This window comes from Nycticebus coucang, chromosome 18 (assembly GCF_027406575.1).
Source record: "Nycticebus coucang isolate mNycCou1 chromosome 18, mNycCou1.pri, whole genome shotgun sequence".
NCBI lineage: Eukaryota > Metazoa > Chordata > Mammalia > Primates > Lorisidae > Nycticebus > Nycticebus coucang.
The window spans coordinates 54,319,835-54,333,324 of record NC_069797.1 but is presented as its reverse complement, the minus strand read 5'-3'; the positions used below and the strand labels follow the sequence as shown (position 1 = coordinate 54,333,324).

The window sequence follows — 13,490 nt, the reverse complement described above, 5'->3', positions numbered from 1 at the left end:
AAGATGGATAAAGGACTTAAATTTAAGGCATGAAACAATAAAAATCCTCAAAGAAAGCATAGGCAAAACACTGGAAGATATTGGCCTGGGGGAAGACTTCATGAAGAGGACTGCCATGGCAATTGCAACAACAACAAAAATAAACAAATGGGACTTCATTAAACTGAAAAGCTTCTGTACAGCTAAGGAGACAATAACCAAAGCAAAGAGACAACCCACACAATGGGAAAGGATATTTGCATATTTTCAATCAGACAAAAGCTTGATAACCAGGATCTATAGAGAACTCAAATTAATCCACTTGAAAAAAGCCAACAATCCCTTATATCAATGGGCAAGAGACATGAATAGAACTTTCTCTAAAGACGACAGACGAATGGCTAACAAACACATGAAGAAATGTTCATCATCTCTATATATTAGAGAAATGCAAATCAAAACATCCCTGAGATATCATCTAACCCCAGTGAGAATGGCCCATATCACAAAATCTCAAAACTGCAGATGCTGGCGTGGATGTGGAGAGAAGGGAACACTTTTACATTGCTGGTGGGACTGCAAACTAGTACAACCTTTCTGGAAGGAAGTATGGAGAAACCTCAAAGCACTCAACCTAGACCTCCCATTCGATCCTGCAATCCCATTACTGGGCATCTACCCAGAAGGAAAGAAATCCTTTTATCATAAGGACACTTGTACTAGACTGTTTATTGCAGCTCAATTTACAATCGCCAAAATGTGGAAACAGCCTAAATGCCCACCAACCCAGGAATGGATTAACAAGCTGTGGTATATGTATACCATGGAATACTATTCAGCCATTAAAAAAAATGGAGACTTTACATCCTTCGTATTAACCTGGATGGAAGTGGAAGACATTATTCTTAGTAAAGCATCACAAGAATGGAGAAGCATGAATCCTATGTACTCAATCTTGATATGAGGACAATTAATGACAATTAAGGTTATGGGGGGGAAGCAGAAAGAGGGATGGAGGGAGGGGGGTGGGGCCTTAGTGTGTGTCACACTTTATGGGGGCAAGACATGATTGCAAGAGGGACTTTACCTAACAATTGTAATCAGTGTAACTGGCTTATTGTACCCTCAATGAATCCCCAACAATAAAAAAAAAAAAAGAAAAAAAGAAAAAAGAAACCAGGCCTGGGGCCCCAAATGAACTCTGCCCTTCCCTAACTGACCCCTACTTGGGGCTAAGACCCCTTGGTTGGTTGTCCTGCCATATGGCTCCCACATGTTCCCCCAGCCCACCACATTCTTCTGGCCACAGGAGGCCAGCACTGGGTCTGCGCCCAGCCCTAAGGCCTTGCCCTGTGGGTCTGTCATCCCCACACCCCACCCCAAGCTATCTCTCCTCCCAGCGACTCAGGCTGAGCTGTGAAAGGGTCACTTCAAAGAGGACCTGCCTGCTGAGGGCACAGCCAGAACCAGGGCCAGCTCCTCAGCTAGATTCCCGGTGGCAATGGGGACAAAGGCGCCACTGTTCCCCTGACCCCCCGACGCCCCCAAATGCACTGGGCATAAGAAGTCTTTCTTTCCCCAGTTCCGCTCCTTACAGGCCCAGGCCTCTTGCCACTGGGAGTAGCCCTGGCCCCTCCTCCAGGAGAGCCTGGAGAGTGACGGGACAGGGAATTACTAGTTTTCCCACTGCCACCACCATACCCCCGGCAAACCCTTAGTCACCCAGGGTGATGACACAGCCCTGGGGCTGACTTTGGGACCAGTGGCCCAGTCTCCTAGGCCACCAAGCCCTTCCTGGGCCTTTAATATAATCCCACCTTCCCCTACCCATCAGAACTCTACCTATCTTTCCAGGCAGCCTCTTAGAACTACCTCCTCCAAGGAGCCCAAACCATGATCCTGTAATCCAAACGCTGATGTTCCCAGGAGGCTGGGGTATCTCTTCTGTTCCAACCACCATAGCAGAAACAAGTCTCACCTGCTCCTCCTATTTCCTATCACATAGTGCAGATCCTGATACAGGGCCTTGAAGGTTTTCTGTGCCAACCCCTCACCCAATGCCTGAATTCTCTCTAGTCCACATCATTATCTAGCCTGTGGTTACCTACCATCAGTGCTGCATGCCTCGCTACCTCCAGAAGCAGCTCATTTCCTCTTCAGATTATTCTGACCATAAAGGATTCTTTTTACTGAGTCAAAAGTGTATTGCTCTAGGGTGGCGCCTGTGGCTCAGTCGGTAAGGCGCCGGCCCCATATACCAAGCATGGCAGGTTCAAACCCGGCCCCGGCCAAACTGCAACCAAAAAATAGCCGGGCATTGTGGCGGGCGCCTGTAGTCCCAGCTACTCGGGAGGCTGAGGCAAGAGAATCGCTTAAGCCCAGGAGTTGGAGGTTGCTGTGAGCTGTGTGAGGCCACAGCACTCTACCGAGGGCCATAAAGTGAAACTCTGTCTCTACAAAAAAAAAAAAAAAAAAAAAAAGTGTATTGCTCTGGTTCCATTTAGGGGATAGTTGGATTATTGTTTATTTAATAATAGTTGCTGCCGGGCGGCGCCTGTGGCTCAGTGAGTAAGGCGCCAGCCCCATATACCGAGAGTGGGGGGTTCAAACCCAGCCCCAGCCAAACTGCAACAACAACAACAAAAATAGCTGGGGGTGTGGCAAGTGCCTGTAGTCCCAGCTACTCGGGAGGCGGAGGCAAAAGAATCGCCTAAACCCAGGAGTTAGAGGTTGCTGTGAGCTGTGATGTCACCGCACTCTACTGAGGGCAATAAAGTGAGACTGTCTAAAAAAAAGGAGTTGCTGCCAATAGCTGGTGTTAAGTACTATGGAAGTGGTTGCTATAGTGTTCTCATTTCTATCTATTGATTATTGTTTGTTTCATAATTGTTGCTGCCAATAACTGAGATTATTAAATGCCATTTAGTCTTCTCAGTAATTTTGAGAGATTATTTCAGGGCTAATAAAACTGAGGCTGAAAGGCAGCTCCTGTGGCTCAAAGGAGTAGGGCACCGGCCCCATATGCCTGAGGTGGCAGGTTCAAACCCAGCCCCGGCCAAAAACTGCAAAAAAAAAAACTGAGGCTGAAACAACTGAGTAACTTTTCCCAGGTCATACAGTAAATAAGGGGTAGAGCTGAATGAAATTTGAACCCCAGCAGGCTAAAGGCAGGGCCCATACACTCAACCACGGGGTATTGCTCCTGCCTCCCCATGTACAAAGGACCAGGCTAGGCCCAGGCCCCTCAGCCCCTATGGTTGGCTTGTCTACATTAGAGAGTGACGATACCTCTCACAGACTCCACTTTCTTCCTAGCCAGCTGCCCACTTGCCTTTATAAGCAGATGAAGTGTGACCTGGAGATAGTGACTGACTAACGTTAATTCAAACCAGCAAAGGGGGAGCAGAGGAAGTCAGAAAGGAAGGGATCACCTGCCCAGGTCCATAAGGGTTTGAGGAGGTTGGTAGAAGATGTCCCTGGGCCTAAGGTTTAGGCCCATCTGACTAGAGATGGTCAGAAATCTAACACCCCTTCTTATGAGACACGGAGAATTGATGGTCAGAACAGACCTTGCCCCAAATCAGGCTCAGTCCACCTTCCAACTTGAAAAAGACAGAATCTTCCACAACCAGGTGAGTTGAACTGAATCATCACAGGGCCAGACAGATATAAAACAAGCAGGCTTCTTTATGCTAACCTATAGTCTTTTCCCCTGTGCCTTTTCCTCATCACTGTCCCCTCAGAACTCTAGGCAAAGAAGGGAGGAAATGAGAGCAAAAGAGAAGCCAAAAGACTGGAAGAGAGCCCCACTGGCCCCTGCCAGCCTCGGAGGCAGTGGTAACAGAGGACGGGGTATGAGTGAGTGAGCTTTCCCTTCCTCTCTAGGTTTGTCTCAGGCACTGTTGGTGCAGATAACACAGCGAGGCACCTCCAGGCTGCTTTCCCAACCCCACCTACTTGCAAAGGGTTAGGTTACAGGATTCTGTGAGCTTTCCATACACTGTTCCATCATTCATAAATTTGGTCAGTCAGTCAACAAACATACTCTGAGTTCTTGGTGTGTACCAGGCCCTGGAGATACCAAGACAAACATGACATCTCTGGGGCCTCTTGGAATGAGATTAAGAGCATGGGCAATTCCTCAGCTCTGCCACTTACTTGCTGGGTAACCTTAGGAAGTCACATCATCTCCTTGTGCTAGTTTTTTTTGTTTGTTTGTTTTGTTTTAGGCTTCTTTTTTTTGGCTGGGGCTGGGTTTGAACCCACCACCTCCAGCATATGGAGCTGGCACCCTACTCCTTTGAGCCACAGGCGCTGCCCCCTTGTGCTAGTTTCTTCATCTGTCAAATGGGATGACGGTAATGTACCTACTGGTGGTAAGTACTATGGAAGTAGTTGCTATTACGATTTTTCTTGCTTTCAAATAACTCCAGTCTTGTTAGGCAGACTGACTGTAGAATGTAGATTGTCCATCACAATGCCAGAGATAGAGCTGGCATGGGGCACTCTGGGAGGCCAGGGAGGGGAGCTGCTCCCCAGTTTGTACTTCACAAACATTTATGGACAGCTGCTCTGTGCCAGGCACTGTGCTGGCCACTGAGGACACAGAGATGAACAGGACACATTGTTCACTTATCCCTACTCCTCCCTTCCCTCCCCTCTCCTTCTTGGGGCCCAGTCCAAGAACCCTGCCCTGAGGGGGTCACCAAGAATAGAACCAGTCATGGAGGGAAAGGCATGGCCTGGGAGCCCAGGGGTCAGAAACCTGGGTTCTTGTCCACCGAGGCTAAGGAACCCTGGGTACTCTCTGGCATGTCCTCACATGAGGGAGTTGGACAAGATGATCCCTTTGGTCCTGATCCACTCTGACAGGTGATGACTACACCCCACCCCCACAGGGCTTTAAACTCTCCCCAAAGCCCAGCCCCATGGCCATTTCAGCCCGATGTCCCACTGAGGCAGTGGAGGAGGAAATGCTTGCCTGGTACAGACTGGCACTGCCCTGCTGACAAGCTGGCATAATTTCACAAGAAACAGGGGGCCCTGGATCAAAGGGGGGGTTGTTTGAAGGGGTGGGGGCTGCTGGGGAAAAGCAGCACCAGCGCCCCACAGGCCCTATTCATGGCTCTCTGGCGGAGGGTGAGAGAACAAGATAATTAAAACCCGGCTTTGTCCAAATCCCTGACCAAGCCAATATCTCACCTTTGAACCCTTGTGGCCAACAGAACAGGGCTGATGCCCCTTTGGAAGGAAACCACCAATGAGCAGAGCCCTGGCCCAAGTGCTGGGGCTGGTGGGGTGGGGGTAGGGAGATTGGAGGAGGGTGCTGCTTCCCCATCCACCAACCACAGGGTGTTGGGGAACATTTGAGGCCTCACTACCCCTGAGGCCTGTGCCTCCCATCCCTGTTCCAGCAGAAAGACAAGCACCCAAGCTCCATTCCAGTGAGAAGTACACTTTTATCTTGGGCTGCATGCAAGATGAACCCAGATTCAGGGAAGAGTGACAGTGGGACAAAGCAGGTACTAAGAAGCTTGATAGTGAGCAGGACCCTGGAGCCAGATTGCTGGATTCCTACCCTGGCTCTGTAGCGTACCAGCAAGGTGATTTTGGTGAAATGTGAAATGATTAGCTCTCTGTGCCTCAGTGTCCTCAACTGTGAAATGGGGATAATAACAGTATCTACTTCATGGTGGTATTGTGAGGATTAAATGAGATAATTTATATAAACCCTAGCACAGAGTAATTGCTACTTATGTGTTACTTATTAGCTATATAATTAAAGGAACTGCTCTTCCATAAAAACACATTTTTTTCCCAGGCACTAATATATATGCTCATTTGAATATATTTGCAGGCCAATGAATATCTCCAGATGTCTACATCAGAATCCAACATCACAAGAATCTACCTGACTCACTATACTGAAGAATACTTCATGATGTTCCAGGCTAGCCTGAGACACTGCAGCTCACAGACCTCTCCCTGGGAAGTTCCACCAAATATCTAACTGCAATCCTCACATTGCAACTTATTCCATTCTTCTGCTTTGTAGTCTCTCTTTTAACCTTACACATTGAGAAGTCCTTCTAACCATCTCTGCAATGAAGGATGAAGCAACCCACTGCCCACTCCTGTACTCATCCTCACTCCTGTCCACACCAAGAATGCTGTACTCCTTCCACGAGTTTAAGGTCACCCTGAGGAAGGAAATGCCAAGGCCCCACCCACATACAAATACATAAGGCTATTCCCCAGGTCTAGAACCTCTCTGCTTGGGCTGGGATCCGTGAAAGCCTTCCTCATCCCCCAGGGTGTCACAAAGCCCTCTTTCTAATAACTCTCCTCCCCAAACGTCATCTTATGCCCTAAGGGTCTGAGCCTACACAGTGACAGTGCCAAGACTAGAACTTTGGTCTCCTGTCACTGTGTAGGCTGTAGGCTCAGGGCCTCTCTGTAAAGTGGGGTGCCAATACCTACTTTGGGGAATGGAGTTCAGTTGTCCTGGCAGAAGGGGAGAACCACGTAGGATCAAAAGCTACCTACCCCCAGCTGGGCCAAGGGGTGGGGGTGGAGATTGTAAGTGGATGAAGTATATGTAGTTGGTGAGGGGTTGAATCTAAGGGACTCATGTTTAATGACCTCCACCACCACCCCCACCACCCCCCGACTCCTGTCCATCCTGAATTTCAAGTTTGCAATTAGGAAACACACTTTGGCTGAAAGGAGGAGGGAGAGAAATGCAGATTGAGGGAGAACTGAACACATCCAGCCCCAAAGAAACACATCAGTCTCAGAGTCTGCAAAGTAGCAGATCTCACCTCCAATGCTGGGAGGAGGGCTGGAGAGGAGAGTCTCCAGGTCTTTCAGCTGAGTTCCCAGATCCTCAGCCCCTGCCTTGACCCCAAACTGGACCTTAGGGAACCTCTTTTCCAACCTTAGGAAAACTATTTGTCTGACTGTGTTCAACCCTCTACTTAGAATACAGGGGCTGTGTGCTGGGTGCTTGGGTAGGGCTAGGCAGGAGGCAGGGGATGGCTCTGGTGGAAGGATGGGGGCCAGGAGGCCCTTGTTGGCCCCTCCCCCGCCTCAGCAGCTGGCAGATGAAAGAACCCAAGCAAAGCAGCCCAGCGCTGAGTAATGCCCCTGGCACCCCGCGCCCAGACCCACCCACAGCCTGCTGGAGGGGGCAGCGGGGAGGGCAGCCAGGCCTGTGAGGCCAGGGGTCCGGAGCCTGTTTCTCTTCCCCAGGACTCAGAGGGGCAGCGGACTTGTGCCTTGAAGCCTGTCCCCAAGTTCGACCCCTCAGGCGGCTAGCGTGGCGCGGGGAGGGGGTGTCACTCAGCCTTGCTGGAGGACGTCCCGCTCTGGGAACGCCCTCCCCCACTCCCTCTCGCTCCAGCTGTGCAGGGGCCTCGCCAACGGAAAACGAAAACTCGGGCAGAGGAAACGGCGGCAGGCGCCCCGCCTGAAAATCCCGGACAAAAGGCACGGGCCTTCCGCCCCCGCTACCCGGCCGCCGGAGACTGGCACCGCCACCCTGGTCGGCACCCCCTGCCCTGACAGCCCGGTGCGCGTCCAAGCCCCCTACTTCCATCTCTCCTTCCAGCCCCCCTGCCCCAAGCAATTCTCGCTCCGGCCCGCTCCTGAGCCCAACATCAGCCGAAGTTCCCTGCAGTGGTGCCCATGGTGCCCGCGCCGTGTACCCCAAGCTGTGCCCAGCGACCTCGGGTGTAGCGACCCAGGCCCTGCCGCCAGCTCCCCGGCCCCGCCGGCCCCGCCCCCTCCCCTGGACCAGCGCCCTCACCTGGGGGGGCCGGGGCTCCGGGTGGGGCGGGATCCCGACCAGGCAGAAGGCGACTCCATTCATCGGGCGGCAGCGATGGCTCTGCGGCCGGGGCACGACTGGGGGCGCCGGCAGACACCCGGGAGGGGCGGGGCTGGGGCGGGGCCAAGCGCGGGTGCCCCCCTTCCGGCCCGCCCCTTCGCTCCCGCTCCTGTCGGGGCGCACTGGCGGCCTCTCCCAAGGGCCCCAAAGATAATGGGGCTGAAGATCTGTGCTGGCAGCAGAGCTGGAGGTCAGAACAGAGCCTGAGGAAGGCGGGGGGAGGTTTCCTAGGAGACAGTTAGTGCGGTCCTCCAGGGGACCGGCCCAGATAGATGGTGATCCGGGCCCAAAAAAGAGGGCAAGGGCACCGAACCCAGAACTAGCACAGGGAGGAGAGAGAGAGGCAGAAGGAAGCAAAGAGAAACACAGCCAAACGGAGACAGAGGCCCAGGAAGCATGAGGGGGGCGGAGCCGGACAGAGCGTAGAGAGATGGGTAGAGAAGTCAGAAACAAAGATGAGACCCAGATGGAAGAGAGGCAGTGACAGAAAAGCCTTAGGAGCCTTTCCTGCACAGACTCATAGAAGCTGAGACACAGAAGCAGACATGGTGCCTGGGGGCTGCCCCTCAATCTAAGGAAAGCCCCCGCCCAGACAGAGTCTCAGCTCAGCCTTCATTAGAGGCAGCAGGGTCAGGCTGGAAAAGAGTCTGGCAGGAGCCCCAGCTCTTTGGACCCAGCCAGTCCTGTGGCTCAGGGCCCAGGACCAGCCTACAGACCTTCACTACAGTGGGCAACAGTGACAGCACAGACTCAGTCACTAGCTCACCACAGCCATCCTTGCTGCCTTCACTCTGAGCTAGTTCCAACTTGGAGGTGGTGGGTTCAAGCCCAGCCCCAGGCAAAAAAAAAAAAAAAGAAAGAAACATCACATCGTCCTGAGCCAGCTTTTTATTTCCCTGTCCCCAAGAAGCACCCCTCCAGCCCATTCCCTGACAGTCCAGGCAGGGACAGTCCTTCTATCCATCATTTCTGCTGGAAAGTTCTTTCTGCTAACTCTCATTCTTCCTACTTCTTATTTCCGACCGCCTATGCTTACCTCTTTCCCTTGCCTTCTTGCAGTTTTAAGGGGCTACTGTATTCCTTTTCCCAGACTGTGCAGACATAAAGGGAGAGGCCACAGATACATAGAAATAGGACTTGGAAAGGCAAATCAATGAATGTGGAAAGGTCACCTCTGCCTACCAGAGTCACTCCCACTCTATAGTGAGGAGACCTCATCAAACCTGTTTGCTTCACCACTACTACCCCCACTTCTGAGAGCTTATCAGGCCCAAGCCTCCCACCGCTACCCTTCATCAGGGTAAGGAACACTGGGCCTGGGGGGTGTGTGTGGCCCAGACACCTATCAGGAAGGCCTCCTGTACTCTTGTGAGCCCGAGGAAAGAGATACTAACTGGTTTTAAAATCATACGCTTTATTTATTTTAAATCCCCTGGCAGTCAATAGAAAGGGATTCTTTTTTATGATGAATGACGGAGGAACAGTTAATAACTCCTCTCTCTTCCTCATCATGATCCAGAATTATCTCCTACTTCTAGAAAGTCCTTCCTGCTATCTAACTATAATCCATCACACTGCCTGGATTTTCTTGCTTAATCTTCAACCAGGTTCCTGTTCCTGCCTCTTTCTGCGCTGTAGCTCCAATGGTCCGAGGCTTATTGCCACCCTGACTTAGGGGTCCTTTCTTCCCTTAACAAAGTGTTATCTCTGTAAGGGGGAAGGGGTGGGACCTGAAATCCAGACTGAACTGAGGTTATGGGGGAGGAGAGGAGGGTGGCGGCCTCTGGGGTGCCCCTGGCTCACTTTTTCCAGAGCCTGATGCCCTCAGACCCTGCAGGAGGTGGTGAGAGGAAATGAGCTCACATTGACCGGCAGGCCAATTCCTCCCTCCACAATGCACCACACACACCTCCCCCACCCACTCCCACTTCCCAGAAAGTGTGGCTCTTTCCCCACCCGGCTGCCCTTCCCACCCCTTCCTGCACCTTGACTCAAACCCCCATCCTATTCCAGCCCTCCTGTTCATCTTCCTCCCACCCTTCCTCTCCATTTGGCTCCCTATCCCCTCTGACTCTCCATGTCTCACTCCCTGCATCCCACCATCACCCCAAATCCACTCTATTCCTGGCACACTTTTCTCTGGGGTTTGGGGTGATAGAGCTCAACAGCAGGTGGAGTATGTCTCTCATTGAGGATCCTTTTGTACCCACCTCTTTCTAAACCACCCCCAGCCCAATCACCTTCCTTCATTCCCAAATACTTTTGGGGAGCCCTAATATATGAAAGGTGCAGAGTGGAGGGCAGTGGGGTAGGTTGGCCCTGGAGATATACTTAAGGCCTGGATCCTTCTCTTGAGGGGTCTTGGTCTTCCCAAATCGAGATTTAATGGTGAGATCTCAGAAAAGAAGCACTATTAGGCTGCAGAAGCAGAGAAAGGCTTCCAACAGGAGGCACCTTGAACGTGTTGGAGCTTCATGGATGGAGCAGGGGTGGACTGAGTAGTGGGGATAATGGCACTCGGGGAGAAGGATTACCATGGATGAAGGCAGGGGGGCAGAGAGAGCAGGCTCCAGGACTGTGGCTGGAGCCAAGCAGAGGGAATGTGGGCAGGAAGTGTGGAGGGATGAGGAAGGAAACACAGGCAGGGGCGTGACCATGGAGTGGCTGGGCCAGAGGCACTTAGATCGTAACCTGGCCTGGGATGGGGAGTTGAAGCAGAGCTGTGCCATGGCCACTCTGGCACAGGATGGGGAAAGAACAGAGGGCAGTGAGCCAGGAGATTCCGCCAGGCATGTGCCACGGCAAGGGGCAGGGGTAAAAAACACCAAAGACTTCTAGGATTTGGTGACCTATTTGGTGTAGGAGGAAGGCAATGAAAGGCTTGAAGTGTCAGGTAGATCAGTTGTCTAGGGTGTTTGCAGAGAGACAGGACAGACTAGGCACTGAGATGGTCCTTTGTATGCATTATTCCAGTTAAGCCTTACAGAGGCCTTGTGAAATAGATATCATAATCCTTATTTTATGGATAAGGAGAATGAGGCCTAGCACTCAAGATCTTACCCAGAGCCACATAGGATTTAAACCTAGGCATTTGGGTTCCAGAGTCTACACACTTAACCCACAGGCTTTGTTGCTGGTGGAGTAGTGACTGGCTGCTTAAACCCTGGGTCCATCTTCTGGCAGAGAGACTGGAGCTATAAGCTAGGCTTTGGAAGTCTGGCTGTCCCTGACCAGCAGTGTGGTTCACATTCTCCAGGTACAGCAAAGAGTGAGAGGAGACTGGGCTCAGGAAGGTGCTGGGAGGAGCACTGGCCTGCAGGGGTAGCCAGAGAAGGGGAGGATTGAGAGGCAGCCAGAGAAAGTGCCACCATGTTGGGCAGAGACTATACCTTCTGGGGTGCCCAATGAGAAGGAGACAGAGTGAGGACATGGAATCTGGCCCAGTGGAAAGAGGTAGTAGGAAGGGACAGTTGAGCAGCACAGGTGAGCAGTGGACAAGGCAAATTTCCCTTTGGGTGGAGGTGATTGGAGTAGGCTTTTTTGTGAGGAGGAGCTGGCATGAGGAGAGAGCCTGAGGGGACAGGAGGAGGTCATGGTGAGTGGAGTTGGGGAAAAGGTGTCCTGGGCCAGGTGTGGTGGCTCATGCCTATAATCCTAGCACTCAGGAGGGCTGGGCCAATGGATCCTTTGAACCCAGAAGTCTGAGACCAGCAAGAGCAAGGCCCTGTTTTTACTAGAAATAGAAATAGAAAAACTAGCTGGGTGTTGTGGCGGGCACCTATAGTCCCAGCTACTAGGGAGGCTGAGGTAAGGAAATCATTTGAACCCAAGAGTTTGAGGTTATGACGCCATGGCAATCAACCCAGGGCACAGAGTGAGATGCGTCAGAAAAGAGAAGAAAGAAGGAAGGGAGGGAGGGAAGAAAGGAAGGAAGGAAGGAAGGAAGGAAGGAAGGAAGGAAGGAAGGAAGGAAAGAAGGAGGGAGGGAGGGAGGGAGGGAGGGAGGGAAGGAAGGAAGGAAGGAAGGAATGGAAGGAAGAGAGGAAGGGAGGGAGGGAGAGGAAGAGAAGGGAAGAAAAAAAAAAGAAAAGAGAAGGGAAGGGAAGGGAAAGAAAGGGGGCAGCACCTATGGCTCAGTGAGTAGGGCACTGGCCCCATATACTGAGGGTAGTGGTTTCGAACCCGGCCTCAGCCAAACTGCAACAAAAGATAGCCGGGCATTGTGGCAGTCGCCTGTAGTCCCAGCTACTCAGGAGGCTGAGGCAAGAGAATCACCTAAGCCCAAGAGCTGGAAGTTGTGAGCTGTGATGCTACGGCACTCTACCGAGGGTGACAAAGTGAGACTCTGTCTCTAAAAAAAAAAAAAAGAAAGAAAGGGAAGGAAAGGAGTCCTGGATCGAGGACACCTGCAGAAGAACCCATCTTCCCCAGGGCTGAACAGAGTCCAGAAGGGAGGCATGGAGGTTGTGGTCATGCAGTCTCCAGGCCAGCACCATCCAGGGTCATGACAAAGAAGTACTAAAACAATGGGCGGCGCTTGTGGCTCAAGGAGTAGGGCGCTGGTCCCATATGCCAGAGGTGGCGGGTTCAAACCTAGCCCTGGCCAAAATCCAAAAAAAAGTACTAAAACAAGAGTCTGAAGTCTTGGCTCGGCGCCTGTAGGTCAAGCAGCTAAGGCACCAGCCACATGCACCGAAGCTGGTGGGTTCTAATCCAGCCTGGGCCGCCACACAATGACAACTACAACCAGAAGGTAGCCGGGCATTGTGGTGGGCACCTGTAGTCCCAGCTGCTTGGGATGCTAGGGCAAGAGAATCGCTTATGCCCAGGAGTTTGAGATTGCTGTGACACCATGGCACTACCCAGGGCGACAGCTTGAGACTCTGTCTCAAAAAAAAAAAAAAAAAAGAGTCTGAAGTCTTGATTTCAAGTTTTCAGGCTGCCCATCTGGTAGCTGTAAGATTTTGAGAGCAAATACATTCTCTGAACTTCAGTTTTGCCCTCCATAAGATGAAAACGCTAGGCCGCCTCAGCCTGCCTCCGACTTGAGGCCCACATTTGATAATGAATTTGAAGCACTCTGTGAGCTAGAACAAAAAAAACCCATAATGTGTGGCAGGTGGGTTACAGGGCTCTGCACCGTAAACGCTGTCCCAGCTCAGGCCCTTGCACAAAGGGGAACGAGCACCCCCTGGCGGAGAAGGATGGGATGGCAGGGCTAGAGGAGAGACTTCTGGCACCTGGATTTTCTGCCCCTCAGGCCCTCTGCTTGGTCCCCAAAAGCAACACCACCTCCACCCCAATTTGCATCTACGAAGCAGGTAGGGCCCAGTTCAGGCAGGTCAATGGGCATTTACTGAGCACCTATGTGCAAACTGCTGTGTGGAGTAGCGTGGACAGTTTGATGAACCAGGCAATGCACCTGCCCTCTGTGAGCTCCAATTCCAGGGAGGGTAAGAAACCCAGCAGAGGGTGCCTGGGATGATGCTGTGAGGGTGATGCAACTACACCCTGAGCAAAACAAGAGGGCATCTCCAGCAATGAGGAGGAGAAAAGGAGTCTTCAGAGGCAAGCAGGTTTTGGCCTAAATGTCGAAGGCCCTCTGGCAAGTGGCAGAGAAAGG

General features: G+C 52.0%; 1 protein-coding gene across 3 annotated transcripts in view; it reads right to left on the bottom strand.

The window, feature by feature from the left end:
• ARHGAP23 (Rho GTPase activating protein 23) overlaps positions 1-13,490 on the bottom strand; it is an 86,830-nt gene that overhangs the window by 69,196 nt on the left and 4,144 nt on the right. The window contains exon 1 of one of the 3 annotated variants that reach the window (XM_053568475.1): positions 7,787-8,504. The exons of 1 other annotated variant lie outside the window; for it this stretch is intronic. In XM_053568475.1, coding sequence (XP_053424450.1) covers positions 7,787-7,849 — 63 coding nt within the window. In that variant the 5' untranslated portion in view covers positions 7,850-8,504. Of the gene's footprint in view, positions 1-7,786; positions 8,505-13,490 lie in introns of those variants that run through there. One more of the 3 variants, XM_053568476.1, reaches the window with a different exon arrangement.